The 26,775-nt window shown below is 50.3% G+C and overlaps 1 protein-coding gene across 1 annotated transcript; it reads right to left on the bottom strand.

Moving 5' to 3' along the window:
• Positions 1-934: 934 nt before the first annotated feature.
• On the bottom strand, positions 935-26,424 carry MGAT3 (beta-1,4-mannosyl-glycoprotein 4-beta-N-acetylglucosaminyltransferase). The gene is made up of 2 exons (XM_051641583.1): positions 26,342-26,424; positions 935-7,599 (listed from the first exon to the last, which is right to left on the bottom strand). Exon 2 carries the CDS (start codon positions 7,596-7,598, stop codon positions 6,090-6,092), a length of 1,509 nt encoding a protein of 502 aa, XP_051497543.1. The 5' UTR covers position 7,599; positions 26,342-26,424; the 3' UTR covers positions 935-6,089.
• Between the last annotated feature and the right edge of the window lie 351 nt (positions 26,425-26,775).

Raw genomic sequence — 26,775 nt, 5'->3', positions numbered from 1 at the left:
ATATGGCAATCACTAAGAATATTAAAAATTCTTAATGGAAAATTTTAATTGTTGATTTTGAATGGCATGTTTATTCCAGACCCTTTGTTCCAGAGACAGGAGCAGCAGAAAGGCATGAAGCAATGCATAACACAAGTCTCTAGTTTGATGGAGACCGTTCCACAAGAGGAGGATTGAAAATGTTAAGACTGAAAGAAGAGAGAATGTGCTGGATCTAATTATTGTAAGGAAACTAACCTATGATGTTTACAGTCACTACCTTTAAATAGGGCCAGGAATGAACCTGAAGCACAAGACACTTAAAAAGGTAAAAAGTTAAATAGCTGCAGATGGCATATGAGCTTGCAAAAGGCCCTTGCCAAAGGCACTGCTGAGGCCAGATGCTTAGGAGGATTCAGAGCAGGATCAGGCTTTGATACAAAGTAATGGGAACAGCCAAAATAACATGAGACTGGTTTGAAAATAAGCTAAAACAAGGAGGTCACATTCTCCCTCTCACTGTGCCAAAAGCCAGCCACCAGAGAGACATTTCTGCAATGGGGAAGGTTTAATCTGGGGCTCCAGGGTTTCCACTGCTTTACTTGAAAAAGTAGATGCATCCAAGGGAAGAGGAGATTGTGACAAGGGACTATTTCACAGGTAGCAACGCTGGTTCCCACATCCACCAGCTCTCCTGAGAGCTGCTTAGTGGCCATCATGTTCCACTCATGTGCCTGTACGTGCTCATACTCACCTAATGCACAGATTAGGTCTGACTGGGCTCACGAAATCAGGAATCATTCCCCAAGCCAGGCCAGATTCCCCCTCTATCTCCCTTCTCGGGAAAATTGGTCAGGCCAAGGTGGGAATCAACTTCCCTCACTCTGTTTTCCAGCAGCCTCTCTGCCAGGCGCTCAGAAATAAAAGCTATCACACACAGACACACACCCCTTGGTTTCCATTCATACTTTGTAAATTTTTTTAATTTTTATTATTATCTCCTCCTTTTAAGCATCCCTTTAAGGGTGAAATGAAATCCAACCATTTACAGAGAAAATGATTTCAGAATGTACATTTGATTTATCCTTACAAAAAGTTCATTATTATTTGCTGTTTATAAATTACAGAGTGGAAAGGAGCTTTGCAGACACATTTTTTTTCTTCTTCTTCTTCTATTTTTGGCAAGTCCAGGCATTCTTTTGCCAAAGCAGGTTTTTCTGGGGCCACCCCAGAGGCGACACCAGCAGTAGGTCCAGGTAGACCCCAGGCTTGGAAGTGCTGCTGGACCATCTCCAGGATGATACTGCATCATCATCCACACAGGAAGGAAAAAACAGTGGTTTGAATTCTTAGTCTCAAGAGTATTTCGGATCCCTTCTTAATGCATTATCTGTAGTCCCCAACACTTTGTCAGTGTACTGCATTGGAAACAGCTCTCCTTTGTTGGTGCTGGGTCCAAGCCCCTCCTGCCATTCCCTTACCTCCAGCTCCTCCTCTCTTCCCATAATAAGGGTGAGTTTGTCCAATGTCTCAGAAATCAGAAGGGAGGGATTTTTTCAGGGGGAGCAGGTGGGGAGAACACAACGATGTAAGGGTTTAGGATCCATTTTCCCACTCACTTCCCTCCTTTCTCACCAAAGTTTGAGGTCAGTGAAGCCAGGATGAGCCATCCCTTCCCTCTTCACCACCAGTGTTCACTAATTGGACCAGGACTGACCCTGGACACACGTCTTCACAGTGCAGAGGCATAGCAGCTGCAGAGATTGCTGGCAGGAGTGAGGAGACAGGGACAGAGTCTGGGGAATATTTGGGAGGGAAAAAAGACACTAGCATCCCATGAGGATACATCAAGGAGGGTGGAGGGGAACAAATACCCGTTCTGCACTGACACTCTCCCCCACCCCAATTTATACATTACCTGGAGGCCACAAAGTGCCCTCATTTACCTGCCACACAGACACGAGTAGCAGGCTGGCCTGAGCTGCACAACAGCAAACACCTCAGCAGGACACAGGGATCAGAGGAAGCAACAGCAAGAGCAGACTCGAGTGTGTCATCCTTCATACCAACCACACAGGCACAAAACCACCTCATCTTTACTAAGTGTCACTTGGGTACAGAATTACCCTCAGTCCTCCAGAGGGACAGAGATAGTTGACCTGCCCTGTTCCCTCTGCTTTAGCAAGCTCACCTGATGCAGGTCCCCCAAAGCTTACATCCTTCCCTTCACATGGGGTGAAAGAAGAAGATGAGATCCCCACTCCAAAGCCACGCATAGGCACACAATCCCTTTTTCAGGCAGGAAGTACAAAGAAAGGCAAGAACAGAGATAGGCAGAGAGAGAAAGAGCAGGGCTTGGGGATGCCACACACTGCTTCACCTACTACCTGACCCTCCTTTGCACCAATTAATTTGAAGGTGGAAAGGTTTTGGGGAAAAAAACCCCACAGATGTGAGGGGGGCCTGCAGGAAAAGGCTGGTGGTGCTATCCCTCCCTCCACCAGTTTTGCTCCCAGAGACACAGCAGGCACATGGCCTCACTGCTCATGGCTGCAACAACCAACAGACACAGCTGGCTCTGGTGGTCTGATCCCAGTTCCAGCCCAGAGGCAGGACAGGGTTTATTAGTCCTTACCTTCTCAAATCTCAGCACCTAGTTCAGTCAAGTTCTACTTCAGACCAAGGAGCCTCAACACTCGCCTCAATTAGTTCAGCACTGGAAAATAAGGATCTGATGCATATCTGCCTCTCCCTTTGCCTCTCTCACCAACCCACACACCCACATGCCTTTGGGTTTCCTCTTGTGGAGGTTGACTAGGAGGGTGGCTGTCAGGCAAGGCTGGGCAGAGGGCACAAGCCACCACCTTGGGAGATCACTGTGCAAAGTCCCCTCCAGGCACAAGAGGGAAGATTTTTAATGACAAACACTCCCTAAGGATACCAAACACAGAGTGAGACAGAAACACTGACTGGTTTGGCCTTAAATCAGAGAATGTTGAAACGATTCTTAAGAAAAAAAAAAAGAGAATGCATTTCATCTGTAAAGTCCCTTCCTCCCACCACAACAGAAGTCTGTTGCAAATTTAATTTCCTAAGAATTAGGGAAGGAAGTAATTTCAGGAGGAGGTCAGGGCCAGAGTCCTGCAGAAGAGCCCCAGCACTGCTCTTCTCGAGGGGGCAGAAGGAAGAAGCAATTTGGAGAGAGAGGCAGAGAACGATGGAGCTAAAAATGGACGAGAGGGGAGAAAAAGCAACAAGCTGTACTTCAGGACTAGGAGATCCAGATATTGCAGCTGTGGGCTCATCAGAAAGCCCCAAGGGACAAGGGTCATACCTTAGCAATGAAAATGTGACTTGCAGAGCATTAAAAGTGCCCAAAGACACCCATGTACAGGAAGGGCTGGTACCAGGGGAGCAGCTCCTCCCACTGTAGGAGATATCAAGGTGCAGCCTCCACAAACACTTTAATCCCAGCTTCAAGGGGCTCTGGTGCTGCCAAAGCACCCACACAAAGACTGATTTCTGTTTCTCTCCTATCTCCAGCAAGGCCTAGCACTGGGCTTGGGTTGTTGTCACTGAGATAAGGCAACACCAAAGGTCTGAGAGCAGATTCCCATTCAAGAGTAAACATGAAAAATAGCTTGTTCTTTCCATACTTTCTTGCCACTGAATCCCACAAGGTAACACCTGCTCTCTGGCGGCCCGTGGGGAAAGTACATTCCCCTTGAGCCGCAGCCTAGGTGCTACTGCTCTCATCCTACTCAACACAGGCTCCTCCTTTCTCAGCTGGGTCCCCATTTCTCTATAATCCCTCTATGCCCAAGACACAGCCACTTAGCACAAGGACTCCATGACTGTGACAAGACTCCTTGTAGTATCAGCAAGTCTGGAATTTTAAGAGCCACAGCTTCCCTTTGGGGGAAGAGCATTCTGTCTACCACAGCTTTTCCCTCCATTCATTTCCCAGAGATGCTTTTCCACCTGTGAGAAAGACACAGCAGAAACAAGAAGAGTGATTTAAAAAACAACCAAGACAACCAACAAGAGGATCCTTCAGTTCTTCTAAGCAGGAATGATTGCACATGAAATGTGGAAGGAGCTAAGAGGAACTCCATCTCAGTTTGATCAAAGATACTAATCTTCATTCTGTTCCAGCCTCAGTCTTATTAGGCAAATATGTTTTTCTTAAAGTTTCTCACTTCTCCAGAGAGAGGAATAGAAAGGACAAAGAGACATATACAGATAGGAGTGAAGCCCGAGGGTGGGAATGGGCTGGACAACACAGGAATATGAAGCCCTGATGGAGTGAGTTAACGGCAATGGAAATTCTCCCATTCCAGCCCAGCTAGCCTGATGTCAGGGGCACTCTTCCTTATGCCTGTATTTTCCTCTTCCTCATCCACATTATCCTCATTTCTTTGCTTGGAATGTGAGCCGGTCTTTCCACTGCAAGGCTAACTGAGCAAGTTCATGTTTTTTACCCTTTGCTCACTACAGCCCTGGCTCTGGGCACCCCGTCAAGCCATCTGCTAAGGAAGGGTGGTAAGGGTGGAGACCTGGATCTGCCTTCTCAATGAGATTAATCAATCCAACCCAACGACAGGGCAGACCCTGACTACCCATTACTGTCAAACTCCGAGCAGACCCTGGCCCAACCAGCTGCAACCAGTGTCCTGCAAGATCCCCTCTTCTGTGTGGTCTTGTCTGCATGGCCCAGGCTGCACATGCTCTACGTGTTGCATAACCATCCCAGAACAGCCACAGTCTTCCCACAGCCCCTTTCCCTACGAGCTCTATCTCACTTTAAGAGCAGGAAAATGGCTCCTGTATTTTGACAGGCTTTGTGTTTCCCCACACCACCAGTCCTCTTCCTTTTACCCCACGTCAAAAAGGAATAGCCAGCACATGTATGCAGCAGCCCTGCAACAGGCACAACCTGCAGGGTTGCAGAGGCAGCCAGAGAGGCAGGCAACAGTCCCACATGTGTAGCACTGCTACGCAGAGCTAATGCTCTCCCTGGCCCTATCCTATGAATTCCCCAAAAATGTCATCCATGCCAAGACAGAAATCACAGTTTCTAGATCCCACCATTTCCTGCAAGCACACACACCCAAGCCCAACTATGTCCCCTTCCTCCCCAGTACTGGCAACAAACACCCACGTGCATCAAAACCATGCATGTTAGCACTCATGCACATAGGAAACCATGCACTTGTAAACATACACTCCCACCACCTGATTAAGTCCCCTGCAGCTTATCCCAGCCCCAAAAGAAGCACATTCTGCAGGAAAAACGGTTCAGCTTCTGTGAGCCAAGCCAGTGCAGTGTTGTGGGGGCAGGGGTGAAAAAGGAGGTAAAAAAAACACAACTAAAAATCAGCTTTCTCCTCTGCTTCCCACCTGCCTGCTCCAGGATTGGTAGAGCATCAGGGCAAGATACAGACCAGGACAGATGCCCTGAGCCTGCGGGAGGAGGCTGCATCTTGGGGGGAACATCTTGGAAGCAAAAGATTTCCCTTCCCCAAAACACTCTTTGAAAACAGAGGTATACAAAAAATAAATGCATACTGAGATGCTTTTGCACATTCACTCATCCAAAAAATGCCTGTGACACACATCTGCACACGTGACCACCCGCCTCGGTTTGTGCCTGCTGACTCACACGCTCACTGAACAGCCGAGGCTCGCATCTGTGCTTGCTCCGACCCACAAAGGATAAGGGTGGATGGGAACAGCTGCCCTCTCTCCCCATGGGACACTCCCAGCCTCCCCTGGAGGAAAACCCGCCAGCTGGCTGCAGAGATTGTCTCCAGCCAGCAGGAGAGGTCTGGGAGATGCAGGGAAATCTTTATGCTACTCCCAGGGTAGGTTCCCTATGTCTCTTCTCCTCTGGCCCAGGCCTCCCTTCACTTGATTGAAAAAGTCGTGTCCACAGGCACCACCCTGGGATGAAGAGAAGAGGAGAAAGAAGGGCAGAGACCCCAGAGAAATGGCACATCCTACCCAGAACCAAAGAAAACAAACAAACAACAAAAAAAAGGAACAGATGAAACACCTGCCTCTTTCCCTTTGATGTGAAGTTCTGATTTCCCACGCAAGCCCCAGTGGCCTCACCCAGCACCCTCCACTTTTTGGTAGGGGTTCTCCAACAAGTAGCGGAACCGCTGGTAGTTCTTGAGCAGGTACTTGGGAGCATACATCTGCTCCTTGGGGTCAGCGGGTGGGTACTCCTGCGTAGTACCATCAAACCAGCCACCAGTCCGGATCAGCTCCCGGATATAATTGAGGTCTCGTTTATCCTCATAGTCACCCCAGCGGGGGAAGTCCCCGTTCTGGGCTGACACCAGTTTGAAGTAGATCCCCTCTGGGGTGAAACACCAGGAGCAGTGCCAGCCAGCAAAGTGGAGGGGGCTGCCCAGTGACCACTGCACCAGGATGTGTCCTGTACTGTTCTCATACTGCCGAAAGCCAGGCATGGTGTAGTACTCACGGCGCCGCAGACGGATCCCATCAGTAGCATAGACAGCCTGGAGCATCCCCATGGTGCAGCCTGAGACCACCTCCAAGGTGCCTGGTTGCTTCCAGAAGAAACCGTAGAGTGACTTGCGCATGTGAAAGGCGAAGGGCTCCGTCCAGCCATCGTAGAGCTTGAGGAAGAGCACGCCATCACGGGCTGGGATCTCATCAGCATCATCAATGATGAAGACATCATCCGGGCGCATGTTGCGGAGGCGAGAGATGCCATCCCGGGTGAGAAAGGTGCGCAGGTAATCGTCAGCAATCCAGCCGTCCTGGCGGCCACCTGGGGGAAAGTGATCCAGGAAGACGTAGAGCACCTTGTGGCGGATGTAGTCGAAAGAGCCATTGAGGAGCATCTCACGGAACTTGAGGGGCCGGGGCTCGCCATAGGCCGTGAAGTTTGACTCGCACACCACGAAGGCATCCACCACGTCTCCCAGCTCGTGGAAGCGGACATCCAGCAGGTCAAACTCGTGGTTGACATTGATAGCGTTGATGACCCGCCGAGGGACCTCCCGCGGCACGAGGCGGTCCTTGGTGGGCAGGTTGGAGTACTGGACCACAGTGGGGACCCCGCAGCTGGGGCCGTGCCAGCCCGGCAAGCACACGCACTCCACCCACTTGCGCCGTTTGGTCCCGAGGGCGCTCAGCGGCTTGCGGGCCGGCCGCCCCGAGGCCGTGCCATCCGCTCGCTCCTCCAGCCGCCCTGCCACGGGTGGCTTCTCCAACACCCTGGTGCCTGGTTTAAAGCAAACACCGCCGGCTTTGGTACGGACAAAATATTCTGTCGTGTCTTCCGGCAGCACGAACTCGACTTTGTGCAGGTCTTCGCTAGCTCTGCTGGGAGGCAGGGGCTGGAGCAAAGGGGAGTGGGAGTACAGGGGCGTGCGGAGGAGCTCGGCACCCCCTGGCTCAGGGCTGACCTGAGGTGTGACGGGGGCATTGTTCCAGAAGAAGCTGGAGACAAGGTTGGGACTAAGCGAAGCCAGCTCCCGGGGGAAGGTGACATAGGAAAGGGCCTTGAGGAAATGCAAGAAGGAGATGAGGCAGAGACCAGCCATGCAGAGAGTCAGAAAGAGCTTATGGCGTCTCATCTTCATCCTGTGGAAAAGCCATGAAAAGGAAAGTCACTTTCAGCAGTTACTGAGGTTCAAAAAGTTCACTACTGGTTGGAAGGCATGTGGGGGATGGCAGAAAGCTGGTCCAAATTCAGCATGCATCATTTGAGACTCGAATCCAAGAACTACTCTCCCCACCCCCTGTCATCTTCAGTGGGCCTTTTGCCTTGGCTGGTTTACACAAGGTTAACCTCTTCTAGATCAGTCACAGTCTTACAAACTCACAAAGACAAGCAAGGTACTGGTGACCAGGTAGAGAAACAGGAAATCCAGAATAGCAGGAATTCATGACTTAGTGTACTCACCACACTTGGCAGATTCGTTGCTATTCACTGATAGAAACAAAATGAACATAAGCTTCCTCAGGCCCTGCATCACCAGAGGGCTGGGGGGAGATGGAAAGAAGAGCAGGAGGGACAAGAGGGAGTAAAGGGTACAAAACTGAAACACGACCAGTGCAAGAGGCAGTTTTAAAGGACTGAGACCATTAACCACCTGCCAGAGCCAGGAAAACTCCTACGCTCCCCATGTTTTCAGTGTTTACTCAACACGCCCTAAAACCCATCCTTGTTCCTAGGAAACACTACCCAAGTTCACATGGGGAACAGGAAGTAAGAAATAAAACCAATTAAGCTTGTGTCACTTTGACAATTCTCCCAACCTCCTGAAGTCCACTGTATCTCCAGATATTGCCCTTTGCTTTTCATTTTCTGTGGACCAGATGCTGAGGGTGTTTTTGCAGCTGGGTCAAGGTGGTTAACATAAATGCCTAGCTACCTCCAGTGATGCCATCATGACAGATCCACGTCAGGCCAGCAAGAAGTCAGCAGTGCTGAGCTCTTCTCTCCAAACACCACAAAATATTGCCTTCATCCTCTCCCTACACCACATTCCCTCCTCCAGCCCAGGCAAGGAGCACAGAGCTGCTGTCAGACAGGGAAGCGACTGAAGACTACAATCCAGAAAAAAGGACACACAAAAAAAAATACGAAGAAAAAAAACCCCAACACCTAAGCTCACCCAAGGAAAAGAGAAAAGGCGCTCAATATTCTGCTGTTTAGGGAAGGGAAGGTTGGGGTGAAGGTGGGCAGGGGAGCATGGTATTCCAAAAGCCATTTGCAATGCAGAAGCTGCCTTCTCCTCCCTGAGGGATTAAACCTTCTGTGCAACCGATGAAGGGGCAGAGACCCCCTCCAAGCCCCACACGTGCCACTGTGCCACCTCCACAATATGCTTGCCCCATGGCAGCTCTCTGCCCTGGGCCAAGGTTCCTGAGAGACACCACACACCCCCTGCCATCACTTACAAACCCTCCGCTCCATGGTGCTGGTGATGCCTTCACAGGAGGCAGAACCTGAGGGTACAGGGAGCTGCTCCACACCATCAGCACCACACAGGGACTGTTCTGGGGCTTCTCACAGCAGACACATGTCCCAGGGCAGGAACACAGGCAAGAAGCAACCCAGCCTGCTCCCACTGCCTTGGAGAGTATTAAGTAAAATACAGAAAAGCATGTTTATTGATTAACTTGGAGACAACTTGGCCTCTTCAGGGACCTGCCTGATAGAGTACCATGGGGAAAACCCTAGAGGGAAAAGGAGCCCAAGAAAGCTGAGCAATATTCAAGGATCACCTCCTCCAAACTCAGGAGTGCTGCATCCCAACAAAGAGGAAGACAGACAAGAATGCCAGGAGGCATGCATAGACGAACAAAAAGCTCCTGGACAAACTCAGACATAAAAAGGAAGCCTATAGATAGAAGAAGCAAGAACAGGCAGCCTGAGAGGAATACAGAGAAATTGCCTGAGCAGCCAGGGAGCAGGTTAGGAAAGCTAAAGCCCAGAAAGAATTAAATCTGACCAGGGACATCGAGGGCAACAAAAAAAGCTTCTATGGGTGTGTCAGTGATAAAAGGAAGAGTAGGAAAAATGTGGGTCCTCTCTAGAAGGAAAACCAGAGACCTGGTCACATAGGATATGGAGAAGACTGAGGTACTCAACTACTTTTTTGCCTCAGTCTTCATCACCAAGTGCTCAAGCCATATTGCTCAAGTCACAGAAGGTAAAAGTAGGAACTGGGAGAATGAAGAACCATCCACAGTAGGGGTAGGTCAGGTTTGAGACCATCTAAGGAATCTGAAGGTGAACAAGTCCATGGACCCTGATGAGATACATCCACAGGTCCGCAGGGAACTGGTAGATGAAGTTGCTAAGCCACTATCCATCATATTTGAGAAATTGTGGCAGTCCAGCAAAGTTGTCCCTAACTGGAAAAGGGAAATCATAACCCCCACTTTTAAAAAGGGAAAAAAAAGAAGACCCCAGGAACTACAGGCCAGTCAGTCTCACTTCTGTGCCCAGCAAGGACATGGAGCAGATTATCCTGGAAACCATGCTAAAGCAAATGAAGACAAGGAGATGACTGGTGACAGCCAACATGGTTTCAGTAAGGACGAACTGTGCCCAACAAATGTAGTGGCCTTCTATGACAGGACTACAGCATTGGTAGATAAGAGAAGAGCAAATTATGTCATCTACCTGGACTTGTGCAAAGCATTTGCCACTCTCCCACACAACATCCTTGTCTCTACATTGGAAAGACACGGACTTGATGGATGGACCAATCAGTAGATATGGAATTGGCTGGATGGCTGTGCTGAAAGAATTGCAGTTAATGCCCAATGCAGCTCAATGCCCAAGTGGAGACCAGCGACGAGTGGTGTTCCTCAAGGGTCAGTACTGGAATCAGTGCTGTTTAACAGTTTTGTTGGCAACATGGATAGTGGGATCAAATGCACCCTCAGAGAATCTGCCAATAACACCTAGCTGTATGGTGTGGCTAACATGCTAGAGGGGAAGGGAGGCCATCCAGAGGGACCCTGACAGTCTTGAGAGGTGGGCTCATGTAAACTGCATACAGTTCAACAAGGCCAAGTGCAAGGTCCTGCACCTGGGTTGGGGCAGTCCCAAGCACAAATATAGGCTGGATGGACAATGCATTGAGAACAGCCCTGAGGAGAAGGACTTGAAGGTGTTGGTTGATGAGAAGCTCAACATGATCCAGCAATGTGCACTTGCAGCCCAGAAAGCCAACTGTGTCCTGGGATGCATCAAGAGAAGTGTGGCCAGCGGGTCAAGGGAGGTGATTCTGCCCTTCTACTCTGATCTTATGAGACCCCACCTGGAGTACTCTGTCCAGTTCTGGAATCCTCAGCATGGGAAAGACATGGAGCTGTTGGACTGAGTCCAAAGGATGGCCACCACAATGATCAGAGGGCTGGAGCACCTCTCCTGTGAAGACAGGCTGAGAGAGTTGGGCTTGTTCAGCTTGGAGAAGGCTCCAGGGAGATGTTATAGCAGCTTTCCAGTACCTGAAGAGGCCCAAAAGAAAGCTGGGGAGGGACTTTTTATAATGACATGTAGCCATAACATAAGGGGAAATTGTTTAAAGCTGGAAGAGGGTAGATTTAGATTAGATATTAGGTGGTGAGAGTCTGGAATACATTGCCCAGAGGAGTTGTGGATGCCCCTTCCCTGGAAGTGTTCAAGGCCAGGTTGGATGGAGCTTTAAAGAACAACCTGGTGTAGTGGGAGGTGTCCCTCCCCATGCAAGGAGTTGGAAATAGATGATCTTTAAGGTTCCTTCCAACCCAAACCATTCTGTGATTCTATGAATTTAATACTAAAGAGAAAAGCCATAAAACATTTAGACAGATGGCAATTACCCAAAGAAAAACATGTCTGGCTCTCCACAGATGGCTCTGATAGGAACTTTGGTAGAGGGGTAGTCTGCAGTTATACCTGACAGCTTGGCAACAAACTTTTCTGGCCACTTTGTGGTCACCTTTTTAGTGAGAACCACTGTCAACCAACACCACTCCCCGTGCCTGGGCAGCAGGGGGAGTAGCCCCATGTCAAGCATTGAAGAGGGGCACTGGAAGCCTGAATTTACAGTATTGTCATGGGAGGGGAAAAAAAACAAACAAACACAAACCACAACATAGGTCAATGGAAGGGGAAGGTCCTAGCTTTGGGCATCCCCAGGACACCATCTTGTCAGATGGTCTGTGAAGGAGAAAATGGCAGCTATCTTCAGGAAGCCATGCCAGGCCCAGGCCCTTACCTCCTGCACCCACCTGCCACAGCTCCACAGCCTGACTTCATGTGCCATTTCATGACCCAGCTGGTGGGAAGCCACTCTGTGGTAGTCCAGCTATGAAGGGGCTGGATGTTCTCCTGTTCAAAGCCATAAAGGACCATCTTGGGGCTTGCTGTCAAGCCTTCTTCATGGGGGCAAACCAAGGGGCTGCAGAAGCCCCCAAGAGCATCTCATTGCTTTCAGGGTATTTATTTTGCTATTTTTTAAAATCATGTCCTGACTACATGTCATTTGCAAGGTAGAGGAGTATCTAGTGCCTTTTCCTTGCATGTCACCAGTTTTAACTCTGTCTTGAAGTGTGGGGAAGAGAAGGGTGCAAGGAATTTGAAAGCACTAAATTAGCAGTGACTGGCTGTCAGGAGAAAATGTCTCTGGCTGATAAATTAGTACAGCTTTCTCCAATCAAGTGTCCTGTGCTTTCTCCGAGGCATTACCTCCAGACATCAGGTTGCTGAAGCCCAGGCAAGATGAACGGCTGGCTGCTCCCATAAGGTACTCCCAAGGGCTGCCAGGTAATGTTGGTTTCACCCCAGCTCCTACAGGACTCACAAATGCAGGGCAGCCAGCTTCCTGTGGGCCAGCCCAGGACAGAGGACAGGTGCTGGAGGAGTCACACAAGGCAGATCTCCATCTTCCTCCCAGACAGCTGTGATGCTCTGCATGCCACAGAAAATTCCCAGACAAAAGGTCGTAACTCTTGACATGCAAACTGCTCCATTTTCTGGGATGTGGTGTGTCCTGTCAACATAGCAGGACACGTGGTTTTAGGAAGTAAAGCATATTTTCCTCATTCGGCATTTGCATACATCAGTATCTGTCAGGCTCAGCACATGGCTCCGCAGCTCTTCACCCACCGGCAAAACTCAGCCTGAGCGCTGCTCAGCGCCTGGGAGAGCCGGGTTGGTGCCCATGGCCCTCCCCTGCAGCTCTCCCAAAACAAGCTGGCCCTGCAGTACCCTCTGCTGTCATGCTACTGACATGTCCCAGCAGGCAATTTCCACTGCTCCTTTGCCTTCGTTAAGGGGTAGGAACACAAACCTGTTTCCTATCTCCTGCTAAGTGGAGGAAAGCAAAGAGGCAAGCTGCATCCTCTTCAAAACCTCTTCCCTGGGAACCACCTCCATTCTCGCATGCCAGGGATTCCTCTGCCAGGGAGTGGAGAGCACTCACGCACTCTTGGGTGGGCCGAGATGCTGAAAACCATCAGTCACGTATCCCTTCCTATATCCTCTGATCAGCACTGCAGTGAAAGATGTCTTTGAGTTGTAGTTAATTGGAGACAAAGGCCAGCAGGGGAGGAAGATGTTATTACCCACCTTCCTCATCCAGAACATTTATGTATAGTGGAAATAAGAAAGGAGGTACCAGTCAAAGAGACATCTCAGCTTGTCATATAAGAGCCCAACTGCTCTGTCACAAAGCAGCCATCAGTTACTAGCAATACAGAAAACAGCAAGAAGAGATATTTCCCTTCTGACAATTTTGAGTGGGGAGGGGAAAAAAAAGTCAGCTTGATCTCAGGGAGAGTGATCAAGTTGCTGTCAGGTTAAAAACAACAGCAAGAAAAGCTTTAATGTACAAGTAGAAGAAAAAGCCAGGAGTATGGACAGTCAGCTCCATTAAGACAAAGCTCTTTAGGGAACACACAGTTATAAACCACTTCAGCAACATCCAGTCTTGGCAAGACAAACTAAAAGCTTCTTTTTGTAAGGGATCCCTTTGATATTTCCTTGCTTGAAGTTATGTCTCTACTATGCAGGGGAAGGGCTTTCAGAGAAGGAAGAAAGCTAGAAGTGGTATGGATATGAGTGATCCCTAGGCACCTGTTACTGTTCTACTTTGGCATTATATCATGTAGCCAGTTGATTTATACCATCTAGAAATCATATCCTGATTCTTCAAGGAGCCAGAGAGAAAGATATGCACCACTAAGAGCTGGCAGTTCACCAGTCCTAACGTTCTCTTCTGGAGGACACTGGCAAGAGGCCATGCAACAGGCTGCTGGATGCATGATACCCCACCCTCCATCTTGTTATGGCACAGGACAAGACTCCCTAGACCTCGTCCATGGTTACTGGAGAAAAGCTGCTGCAGGGGGCAAGTCAGAGTAGAAGCTTCTATTTTTCCCCTGATAGAGATGCTCATCTCCTCTGCCTAAAGTTATCCCACAACACCCATGCAGTAATATATTTGCCCATCACTCAGACACTTCTACACAAAGCAGCAATTCAAATTAGAATCGTTTTCACACAGCAGATTAAAATCCAGCAGGACTTCCATCCCCCACGCCACACTGAGGGCTGAACTCTCTTTGCTCCAGCGAGACATATGAACTTGTGCCACACTTCTGAAGTACTACCTGCCATCCACAGGAATCACAACATGCATCGGTGTCACAGTCAGTACTTCAAAGCACTAAAATCTTGAGTTTTGTCCTGCAAACCCCCACGGAAGTAAGAAGGAACCATAAAACTTACTATTTGTCTACAACCAACATGTGACCGGCTCAGGGTCAGCAGGACTTTGCTTAAGGATAGGAAAAGATTATCCTACAATGCTGGAGAGCAGGGAAAGCATAGAAAAGCAGGATGTACCAGAAGGTAGCTAGGGCTCAGCATTTCTCTCACGTGGAGGATGCCACAGTGCTTTCAGGGACTACAAGCTAGGAGGATGTCAGCAGGAAGCTCTGGCAGAGTTGCAGCACAAGGTGGTTTGAACGCAGGCAGGTCCACTTCGGCTTCTGTTCGAGTTTCAAGGACGGAACACAACACTCTTCTGCGACCTTCACAATGAGCTGCTGCCCACAGCACTAATGCAAAACAGCAATACCTCATGCTATGTGTCTCCTTTGCAGCTCCAAGGCAACTGAGCACAAGGTGCCACTGACCTGCTGCCAGCACAAGCAGGTGGAGCAAGCCATCCAGCACAGTTACTCTCCAAGTAAGGTCAGGCTAAGGGAGATCCAAGCTTTGCCCTAAGCATCTTTCCTCCCTCTCAACTGGGAGGTGAGCAGAGATATAAGGTGACCACTCTCAACAGAGTTGCCATCCACACAACATTAACAGGTGTCATAAAGCCAGGAAGAAAACGGGATGTAAGGAATAAAAAAAAAAAGAAAAAAAAGGACAGCTAAGGGTGAGTCTACACAAGGTTAAGGTGAGATCAGCCAGGGGAGGGTGAGAGCACAGCTGTGAAACCAAGGCCTTCCCCTTCCCGCTGAGGACAAACACATGATACACATCGTGTCAGCCACAAACCTCAGGCTTTCGTGCAAGGCCTTGCTAGGCCTCAACTGACCAGAAGCACCTGTGCTCAAAAAGAAAAAAAATGTCTTCTCCTACACGCTCTTGTAGGAAACCAAAGCGCTCCATGCCAGTAGCTACTGCCACATACAGAAACTAAGACAGACACAATACGAAACCTCCAGCTTTTTAAAGTATTGTTAACTGGTCACCTCTGCAACTCCTGGAAGCACGGTGCCTTTGGACTCCACACCCTTCATGGGCTTTCACTGTTTCAACACTCTCAAGTGTCTTGTCCTGCTCTTTGGTGGACTAAGCTGTGGTTATCTTAAGATTCCACATCTCCAGTCACAGCTGTACAGTCTGGGACAAAGCAGCTCTTTACCCTCTCTGCAGGGCAGATGGGACCTAGAGATAAAGTGGTCTTTGTTGACAGGATTTTGGCTCAAGACTGACCTTCCAGAGTTAGCAGAACAGACCAGCATCTCAGCACCTTCAGAGTCCATTATAAAACCCTCTACTTGAACAGACTGTTCTTATTGTAACTACCATAGTCCTAATAGCAGCATAATTATAGAATTCTCCAGCCCCCAGTTTAAAAGAAGATCTGCTCAGAGAAGTCTAGAAACCTCTACTGAAATCCAATAATGGCCTATGAGACAGCAATTTAATTTTATACAAGAAGTACTTGGACATCACAAGGGTACAGTACTACATGCTAAAGAAAACTTCAAGCTGGATTTCCAACTCGACTAGAATTTATCAAATATTCTTCTCAGTATCCTTCAGCTGCACTGGGCTCCCTTGTTAACTAATCTCGTCTCTCCAGCTAAAGCCAGTCTCACCATATGAATTTCCATGGTTCCAGAGATGCCTCAGCACACTCTGGTCCTCATGATGGCCTCAGAAGCCACAGTTTGAATTTCACAGCACTTTTTCTGCTAAAAAAAGCACCCTCTCCTCTCCTTCTCTTATGCCCGGTATCCTGGAAGGACCCTTCCTCAAGCCTACTTACTGTCTCCTCAAAATATCTGGGTCCACGAAGACTGCTGTGATGACCTTGGGGATTCCATCACCACTTGGCTCCAAGATTGGGTCTCTCAGAACATCAGGGGGTGAGCTGAGGCATCATCCAGTGCACTCTTCAGTGTACACACACACACACACCAAGGATGTGAGGCCTTTCTCCCAAGTCAAATCCAGTACTACTGCTGCTCACTGCTTCAAGAGCACACTGGTCATTAACAGTGCAAAATGGAGCCGGCTAACTCTTTTCCTTCTTGACTTTGGTGTCTTACAGGGAAGGAATGCTCCATCGTGAGATGAGGGACTGGAAAGGAAAGAGGGACAAAACTACACAAAAAAAACCCCAAACCACTCATGCCCTCAGACAGGCCACGGGGTAATCAAAGAAGTATGCAAGAACTCCCAACTAGTCTTGGGGTCTTGCAGAGAAGGACAGGACAAAACTATTTTGTTCAAGGATAAAAGAGGCATGTGGTAACGCAGGCTGTTGTTTCATAGGTTCTCTCCCTTCACTCATCATCTTTACAGCTCACCACCCCTCAGTTGTCAGTTGTATGAATTCAAGTTGTCAATTGTATGAAAGTCTGCTTTGTGAAGTCAAATCAGCTGCAGAACTAACCGGGTTAAAAATAAACTTCAAGAAAAGGGCGTAAGTATGGGAACGAGCAGCTGACCAGCAGAAACTTCCTAAATTATTTCACTGGTTTGCTTTTCACCAAAACTGTGATATCATGTAGATAAATCCTCCGATGCGCAAAATTACAGGACTTTAAGCACTGTTCAACTACTGTTAGCTCACTAACTCCTCCCAGCAGCATCAGGGAAGGAGCACCTATCAAGGAGGAATCTGAAAGAAGCAGTATCAAGTCCCTGTTTTCAAAGCAGACCCTGGCAGGTAGTCCATGTATGCCAAGCAAGTGGAGTAGAAGTCACAAATCCTGATAAAACCACCAAAATGGGCCATCAAGACTACCCTCAGAGCAGAGGGCCCATAGGTGAAGAGCATATGGCAAACAGGTGCCAGGCCATGCACACACACCCTGCTCAAAGGAAAGCAGAGAAGACTTTCTAGGGGGGACCAGGTGACAACCCAAGCAACACAAAGATGCAGGTTGAACATCCCAGAAGAAAGTGAGGTGGGTGCCCCACGGGCTTGGAGCGAGGCAGTTAAAGAAGGAAGGAGGCAAGAAGTGCTTGGTGCCATGGTGATGGGTAGAGTGCACAGACCCACGCAGGCAGGCAGAAACCACGTTGCCTCCAGCTATTTTTGAAGCGGGTGGCAGTTGTTTGTGCATCCCTGGGATAAAAGCTCTCCAAGATGGATTGAGGAGGGGAGTAATTAAACCCCAGGAAGACAATAAATAAAGGCAAGCCATGGAACAGCAACGAGATCCGAGTGGCCATGGAGAAGAGCTTGCTCTCCATCCCCGCCCGCCTTCCTCCCCCATCCATCACCAACCACTTGGGGTTTGGCAGTGCTCTCACTTTCCCACAGTAGCCGATCTATTACTGTTTGGAAGAGCCTTCCCAGCCTCTTCCTTCCCCTCCTCCCCTCCCCTCCTTTTTCAGGCCACAGGGGTCCCACTTGGCAGCCCCCGGATGCCCCTCTTCCCTGAATGTCTGGTGACCAGCCAATCCCATGCAAAGAGCATTAACCCTTCTTCACCAGGAACAGCCAGAGAAACCTGACTCCATGCTGAGAGGTTTCTCTAGGGTGTCTCTCCCTCTTTCTCTCCTCCCTATCCCAGATCCCCCACCCTCCTCATTCTCTCGCCTCTTTCCCCTTTCCTTTTATTTCTCAGAAACTAACTCCAGCCCTGGGAGTGTCACGTCTTCCCGAGTATGTTACAACAACCCATGGGAATTTTTCTTGGACCAAGAACAGACCCTTATTTATTTGCCTCTTCTGCCTTTGTTCTTCATTTCCTCTTTCAAGACTTAGGCAAGACCTCGACACAGTGCCGTCTGGATCCCCTGCTGCCACTTCACTTCGTTATTATTTTCGGAAAGAAAGCACTGATAGGCAGAGAGCTCTTCAATGCCTTGCCCCAAGGCAGGAGTGAATCAGCCCAGATTCCCACCTCTGGGGTGGAAAAAGGGTACAGGCTCAGGGGCTCTGCAAGAGCACCTCTGGCTCCAGCTTGCAGAGACAACCCCCTGCTTCTGTAATCCTTCCGATTGCAGCATCACAGCCCCTCGGATTAAATCGACACGAATCAAATCTTCAGCAACAGCTCTATGCCAGTAACAGGCATATGGTACCACAAAAAGGGGAATTTTCCCAGAATGAAATCAAAAGCCTCCTAATGCACTTAACTCAGGGTCACATAAATCTCTCTCCTGCCTCCCACAGACGGCTGGATCTTGTTTACAGGCATTGCAGCAGGCCTGGGTCTCAACAATATGTTTACTTCTTCTGTACAAACATTCCCTTTCACTAGGCAAAGCAGTACCCTGATCTCCAGATTAAACCAAGCAGAAAGGACTGGGAGCCAGTCTGTGGGGAAAGAGGGAGACAACCGATCTTCCTCAGTGAAATCAAATGCCATTGTGGACATTGCACAGGTTTTGGAACCATTTGTATTCACACTCTTCCCTTGGATTGCTGTATTTCTTGAGAAGGAGGAGGAGAAAATTTTGCATTGAGTCAGTTGCTGACAGCCCTGATGAGGTAAAACCATTCAATGAAAGAATGGGTTTTGTTTCAGGCCAAAGAACCTGAGAGCCAGGGCCAGGTGGAACAGCATAGCTTGTCCAAGGAACATCTGGTGATTGTCTGGCCAACTCTTCCCCAAATACAAAAGCCACAAACTGACACTGTGCTGATAAACAGAGCATTTCTGCTCAGCTCAACAGTGCACCACGCAAAACAGTTTACTGCCACTATCATTTGATTACAGGCCAAGTTCCTTTCCCTGTCTACCCTCAGCCCTCTCCCTTTCAGGTCTTCAGCAACATAAATGTTTATATTGAACTCTGTTTCTGAGAAGTCAGTGACCACAGCCAGGTCAGAAAGGAAGGAGAGGAGGAAGACAGAACTCATGTGTAAGCACACCATGAAAATTGGTGGTGAATAAGAAGGATGTGCAATGTGGGAAGGGGAGGCACAGTCATGTTGAAGCCACCAGGACAAGCAGGGCAGGAGCAGGACAGCACATCTGCATGGTACAGCAACTTGCTGTGAGGCAGGGGGACAAAAGGCATAAAGCTCATACATAGCTGGGGTGGGTGCTCAGCCCACCCAGCTCATCTTTACAATGCTCTTGTGCCTCAAGAGCCAGGAAAAAAACTGCCCCAGTCTCCCTCTGCTCTCAGATGGTTGGTCTTCAGGCTTTAATCACTGAGAAATGATGGGAATTTCAGCTGCACAGTTTGCTGCTCAACCACCTGATCTTTCAAGACTTCAGGTCCTGATCATCTCTTGTAAAGTCCAATAGACCATGTCATGCCAAAGCCAAAAAACACTTTGGCAGGACAAAATGGGCCTTCAAAAGAAAAGTGCTCTCAAGCATCTGAATATTTTAGAGAGCCATCCTGATGATCCCTGCCCCAAATCCACAGCACAGCACTGTAACTGAGTGAGAGACCAAATCCAAGCCCCAGACCCACTCTCTCTGGCTTGACACAGTCTTCTTACTGCATAGACAAGGTTCCAAACTCAGGAACCTCTTGCACAGCCTCCAGTCCCAGAGATGCTCTGCCGTACCACAGACCTGAGTGATGCAGAATCCAGAACTGGATTTTCAGGGTAGTTCAGCTGCTCAGAGGCACATGCGAACAAACACAGGCAGAAAGGAAACCCACATCACTAAGTGATAGACTCTGGATACCTGACAAACTCTGCTTTCCTTCCTTCCCTCCCCCCCCCCCAGCACTCACAGGCAGTGAGAAGACTGTTCCAGAGCACAACTGCACTATAAATAATTCAAGAGACTGCTAAATTATGCAAAAGCAATCCCATCATACCCCCAGCCAAGCTGAATGCAGGTATGGTCAACCTTTGCTCCAAAAGTTGCTGCTAGATAGGGATTTCAAGGCCAGAGAGGCTCTGTGCCAATAGCACGTATCTGAGATCCAAAAAGCCACTTGCTAACAGTCAAGACTGCACCAAACAGCAGCATGACAGGAGATACCTCAGGACACAGGGCTGATGGGAAACAGCAATTTTTTTAACCCATCTCTTCTTCAGAGACCTCACGTGGCCCCAGGAGAAAAGCAGCACATCATGCCCCCTTCAAGTAAGGCTGCTTGGTACATCTCATCTCCATAGATCATGGTTAGCTGGTGAGAGCTGCAGCTAGACAGAACTGGCACAGCAAGGTGGACGGACAGGACCTCTGGGGCAGGTGTGGGAAGGAGAAAAGGGAACCAAAAACACTCTGGAAGCAGTAAAAGAGGAACAATTTTGCTAGCACAAATAATATACAGGGCATGCTGAACTGAAAGCAGACAGAATCTCAGTCTGCTTTCCTGACCCACTCCTTTGCCTTCCAGAGATATTGACTCTCTATCAGGGCCCTTGAGGTTTCCCTCAGAAATGAGGTCATTAAATAACAGCGTGCAGCTCACAGTGATCACTCCAGCACCCCACTCTCATTTACCCTGCTCTTTGCTCTGCCTCAGAGCCAACTACAAGCTCCACAGAAACAGGACTTCCTCATGCAGTGAGCACCATATGCTTTCAGCCCCTATGCAGGCAAACCCTTCTTCCAAAGCCCCACCTTTCCCGGCTTCTCCAGCCTCCAAGATCTGTGTGTGCCCAACATGCTCAGTCTGCACAGGTCCCTGTCCTCCTCCTTTTCCCTGTTGCCCAGCTAGAAGCATTTGTGCCAGAGGAAGGAAGATTGAAAGAGCTACCATAACTTTCTCTTCAGCCACAGCACAACCAGCTTAAAATCTCAGTGCTCCAGCTTACCTTCCTCTTCTTTCTTAAAGGGCTCAGCATTGAGGAGAGAGACTCCCTCTCATGTCTCTTTGCCATGCTGATGCTCTTGCTTTCTGTTCCACTCCAGTATCTGCAGCCTGAAACAGGGGATCCTAACGCAGATAAAGTCAGCGTAGCAGATACCTGCGTTTAGATCACAGGTTTCACAGTTGCTGAAGCCGTTGTGCAGCGGGTCCAATTTGCATTAGTCTTTTGCTACGCTTCAGATCTGCTTGCTGCAGCTTTGGTATCATGCAAGACATGCGCAGCAATGCCCCGAGACAAAAACGACCCCAAAGCCTTAACAAGATGACAAAGTCTGATTCTGCTTGCTAACCCTGACCCAACCTGTAAGGATCTACTCACCGAGAGGGAAAACAGACACTCCAAGGGAAAGGCAGCAAGGAGCTGGGATTATAGACTAGGCAGCAGATCAAGGAGGTGGCGATATCAGCAGTGCAAAGGGCAGGGGGATCCAAGCAGTGTCTAGAAAGTTATCCATAACCATTGGCTCAGCACCCACACCCAGATGTTCTCCAGGATTTCAGAGAGAGTTGGCAGCTAAGCAGGTACAGGAAGCATTGTGCTCCGGTCACTGCTTTCCTGCTGAGACTCCATCTGAGCCACTGAGCATGTCACAGCCTTGCTCCATGCCTCAGCTGCTCTGGGTGGGAAATGGGAGAGACTTTTCTACCACAGGTAAGGAGCTTGCCTAGTTAAAAGAAGCTCAATGGGCTGCTTCCAGGTCCTTGAAGAGAAACTTTACCATAAAATGCAAAACATAGATGATCACCAGAAAGAGGAGTGGCCTCCACTGCTTCCTTCCCTCTGGACAGCCACATTCACGTCTCCTGCTGCTTGCAGCTTGTGCATTACAGGCTGAAAAATAGTGCTGGCAGAGGTCAGTTTAGTCATACCCCACAGTGACGGCTGATTTTTTTGAAATAAAGCCTATTTAGACACAGGCTTGGGTGCTCCCCTTAGCTCGGGAAACGGAACCTTAACAGAGATCATCAAAAGCTGTCTATCCAGCTGGGGAGGTTATCTCAGTATAAAAGGCCAAGGCCCCACAGCAAGCAGTTCAGTTAAGTTCTGCTATCCTAAAGCAGGGAATAATCACTTCCGAAATCACAGCTCAAAAACAAGTCCTCACTTTTTGTAAGGCAGCCAGTTCCCTTCAAGCTGCTTTTCCCCTCAGCCTGCCTGATGAAAGCTTGGAGGGCAGTGCTGCACTCCCTCTCACCCATCAGCTCAACCAGGCAAGTTGCTGAGCACAAAAATACATCCAACCCTGTTCCAGGGTTTCAGAGGTTTGAAGAGCAGGAGGTACCTGTTGTGCTTCAGGAGGAGCTTGAGGGAAGTAAAGGGTTTGCACTGCAGGGAGCATGAATTAAGTCAGAAAATGAAGGTAAAGAAATAATGTTTCTGCCTTCCTGAGAACTGCAGCCAGTCCATTTCACAGGGATTCAGGCACCTACACTCTGCACCACTGCTCCAGCAGGCAGCACCTTTTTTCACCTCCTCCAGGAGAAGGGGGAACTCAGCAGCTGTGTTTGCAACTCTGCCCTGCTCCCTGGGACAAGCTCCTGGTCCTGGCACCCCACACAGCATTGCTACTGTGGCACAGGCCTGAGCTGCACAGCCCAGTCTTAGCAACACATTGGCCTAACTCCATCAAAGCACCCTAAATCTGACCCAGAGCTGCCCATGATCCCAGGCTTGTGTTTCCACGCAGCCCTGCCAAGGCTCCTCAAGGCCAGCCTGCAGCATGAACATGACAGCATCATCCACGTGTGCACTGCAGATATGTCACCACCTTTCCAAGAATATCCAGGATGGGGAACAGCAGGCATTCCTCAGATGCATCAGTGTGCCCCCTTGCATTGCACTGCCACACGTGCCTACCTTCCCCAAATTTCAGATCCCACTGTATTGCTTCATTGTAGTACAAGATGCCATCCTGTCATCAGGATAAATGCAATGCAGTCTGACCTTTTGTTGCAGAACTGATAGGTGACGGTGACAGCAGGGAAAAACATGTCGGGGGGGAACAGCTAGCCACACTCTTCTATTTCTACAGTCATGGCTGATAATGTGAACCAGCCTTTTGAGACACCTTACACTGACCTAAAGATGTGAAGACATCTCTTGTGCCAGCCAGTACCCCCTCCGCCTTCCTCTCTGCCAGAGTTATTGTCAGCTGTACCAGCCTTCATTAGCACCACCTCCTCCAGCTACATCCCACTGATTGGGTCACAGATTCCAACAATGTACAAAGAGCTCATTTTAGAACAACTAACCCCACCTAAAACCTAATCAGTCTTTAGGAATGAATGTTGGCCCAGCTTGCCCCATCTATCCATCACCAAATTCCCCCACTTCCTTCCTCTGCCTTTATGATCCAATGCAGGGACAGGAAAGGGGGAGGGTGGAAAGGAAAGGAGGGGAAGACGTCAATTTGTGATAGCAGGTGCACCTTGAAGATGCTATTCTCAAGACAGGAGGAAGCTCAGAGACAGCAAGCTGAAAACACAGCTACGAACCCTGCCATCAGACAGTGGTTATCTCTGCTTGTTGGCAGGTCAAAGCAAGGGAGGGACAGTGAAACTTGTCTGTCCTAATGTGCCCTTCACGTACTGAACACGCACAATAACATCTACACACAGTCCTGAACAACTCCTGCACCCATGACTGCTTATGAATATCCAGGTTTCTTGCAGGCACAAACTCTACTAAAGCCCATGCATTCCACAGTAACTGCACCCAGCAAGACCCGTGTGCATTGCTACATGCACCCAGCAAACACCCACCCACATTTGTCAGACAAAGACATGCAATAAGCATGCTACAGCAATCTGACAGACCACAAAGTCACACCGTACTTAACCAGTGATGCATGGGAGAAGGAGGAGGAAGGTAAACATGAGACATACAAGAAATACATAAGCACACAAACTTTCTAAGTACACTCCTCAGGAAAACACAGAGTGTATCTGTGCTTGCACCTGGCCTAGGTGAAGCAGGATCTGAGACCACAGAGCAGCCTCTGCAACCCTTCAGACCAGCCACCCCCACCTCATGTTGGCCACAAGTTCTCTAAATAAATGTTTACTGTTGTGAGCATCCCCTGAAACTAACATCTGTGTGAATAAACACACTATTTTCCGCCTCCTCTTCTTGACCTCCTTGCTAAGGCAATCACTATGTGCCATGCAGGCAACTCCTTTTTCCAACCTTAGCAGCATTTTCAGGGAGGCAAATCATTCAGCTCATCCCCTGAAGCCAGTTTGGAAACAGTCCCTCACCTCCTAAGCCCCTCCAATGGAGACAAGCATCAGCAGCACCTCAGACCAAAGGCGTGCCAGCAGAAGAGGCAGCAGCTGGGCCACTGCATCAGGAGCAGTGCAAAAAACCTCCCCTGCAGCTGGCCAGATTCCCTCCCCTCTCCTAAGGATATAATGGCCACATCCAGGGCATTATTAATTATTAATATAAACAAGCTATGCAGGTAAAACCGAGAGTCCTCACAGGGAGTAAATGTTATACCTCGCAGTGGATTTCTCACCGGTACCGCAAAATCACCCGAGGGTGTAAAGGAGCTATAAATCTTTGAGGGACTTTTATGACATGCAGTGGCAGAGTCACAGCTTCACTCCTCTTCTGCAGTTTTCAATGGCTCTCATTCAAATTCTGCTTTGTATCACTACAGGGAGGCTGGAGGCTGCCTAGGAATAGCTCAGGTCTGCTCTTCTTCCACCTCAGTTTGGAGTGTGTGTTCCCAGCACTACTACTGAGGCTGAAACACAGCACAGGGACTATGGCTGCGTTCAGGGGAGCTTTGGAAGCTGAAAGTGTGCTGGGGGGTGAGGAGTCAGTTTTCTCTCCTCTCCAAGATGGCTCTCCACTGTCTTGAGGGTCATGCAATGGCAGGTCCTGAGCTATTTCAGCTTTTACCAGAGAAGCTAGCAGGAACCAGGCTCCAGCAACAGGGTCCTACAAGATACTTCTAAATCAGAGCCTCCAGCAGGCTCAAACACCACTTCTGCAGGTGAGATTTACAAGCATGGGAGTCACTCTTTGGGGAGGGGGCCTGAAAAGTCCCTGCTGACTGTCAATGGGGTGTGGAAAACAGGGGCAGGAGTAGGTAGGACTTTGAAATTTAGTTTGCACAGGGCTGGAGCTTTCTGGTGACTCAGATCATGCCTGTTAGCGGTGGTGCCACCGAGTGTTTTCACGGGCTTGAACTTCCCACTCAAGGGGAGGGATTTGGAGTTAACTGGAGGGCCATTCTCCGAGAGGGGAGGTGCCCGGCACCCACGCCATGTGCTGGGGAAAGTGGAGTCTCCCTCCTGACCCAAGCTCTGCCCTAGGGGAGAGGTTCGAGACCCCAGCTAGGGCTCTGGGAAGCAGGCAGGGCTCCCAGGCCATCCAGGCGCAGCTCACAGAAACGCAGCCTGCGGAAATCCCCAAAGGAAAACCACGGGCTGAGGCACCGCGAGGAGCCTCTCTCCATCCCGCTCCGCACTCCCTCCCTCGCTGAGCTGCCTGAGCAAGTCTAGAGCTGCAGCAGATGCCGTGATCCCCATCACCCTTGTCACGCTCACCCAGGGAGCAAAACTCTAGCAAGGACAGGGCTGTGCTAGCCTGTACCACTCGAGCAGGACATTCCAGCCCACAAACAACCCGACGACCCTACACGAGCAAGGAGAACTTGGGTGCCCGCATCCCTTTGCGGCCAGCCCCCAACGGGAGGGCTGTAACAAGCTGACACGGAGATGGAGCAGTGGGAGAGGGGACGTTTGATGATGGATCATACACATATATTTGTATGGATGTTTTCCCTCCCACGCACACACTCCTGTTACTCCTTCGCGCTTGCTGCAGGCTTGGCACGCATCCCCAGCCCGTGCTCTCCTCCCAAGCCGAGCACGGGCAGCAGATGGGCCTTGGCTGCAGTGCCCCGGCCGGAGGCTGCCTCCATCCCCGGCGAGCTGCGGGCAGGGGGCTGGCAGCACCGACTCCCTCCTCCCCATCGCCGATGCTCCCTAGCAGGGGATGCCGGGATTATGGGGGGGGGGGAGAGGGGGAGGAAAAATAATAAAAAAAAATAACACTAATATAAATAAATAAGGAGCGGGAAGGTGGGGGCTCGGCGAGCCTCCCCGGCAGTGCCCGCAGGGGATGATGCCGCAGCCCCAGGCCGAGGCACAACTTGCAGGTGGCGGCAGCGGCGGGGAGGGGGGGGACGGACCGAGAAGGGTCCCGCCGCCGCTTCCCGCAGCGCCCACCGCCCCGGGGCGGCTCCACCGAGGACGGCGGGTGTCCGCCGCACCCCCAGCCCCGCAGCCCGCCCGCCCGCCCGCTCACTCACTCACCCCCGGCCGGCGCAGCGTCGGTGCCCGCCGGGCCCCCGGCGGGGCGAGGCTGCCGCTCGCCCCCGGCCTGCCCGCCGACCCCCGGCATGGCTCGGCGCCGGCCGCGGCGAGGCGAGGCGAGGCGAGCTCGCAGCCCCCCGCCGCCTTCCTCCTCCTCCTCCTCTCCGCGGAGCGGCCCGGCACCTCCTCCCGGCCGCGGGAAGGGATGCGATGCCGACCTACTGAGAACCAAGCCGAGCCCCACCGGCAGCGGCAGGCAGGGCTGCAGCAGCCCCTTTTGTGCCGCCCTCCTAGCCTGTCTCCTCCCCCGGCGCGCCCGCCCGCCCCCCCGGGCCGCCACCACCACCGCCCGCCCCCCCTCCCCCCCGGGGCACGGCCCTGCCGCCCGCCCCCCACCTCCCCGCACAAAGGGGCGCCTTGTAGGGGGGGGACCC

The sequence above is a fragment of the Apus apus genome, chromosome 1 (assembly GCF_020740795.1).
Source record: "Apus apus isolate bApuApu2 chromosome 1, bApuApu2.pri.cur, whole genome shotgun sequence".
NCBI classification, from domain to species: Eukaryota; Metazoa; Chordata; class Aves; order Apodiformes; family Apodidae; genus Apus; species Apus apus.
This window is presented reverse-complemented; position numbering and strand designations above follow the sequence as displayed.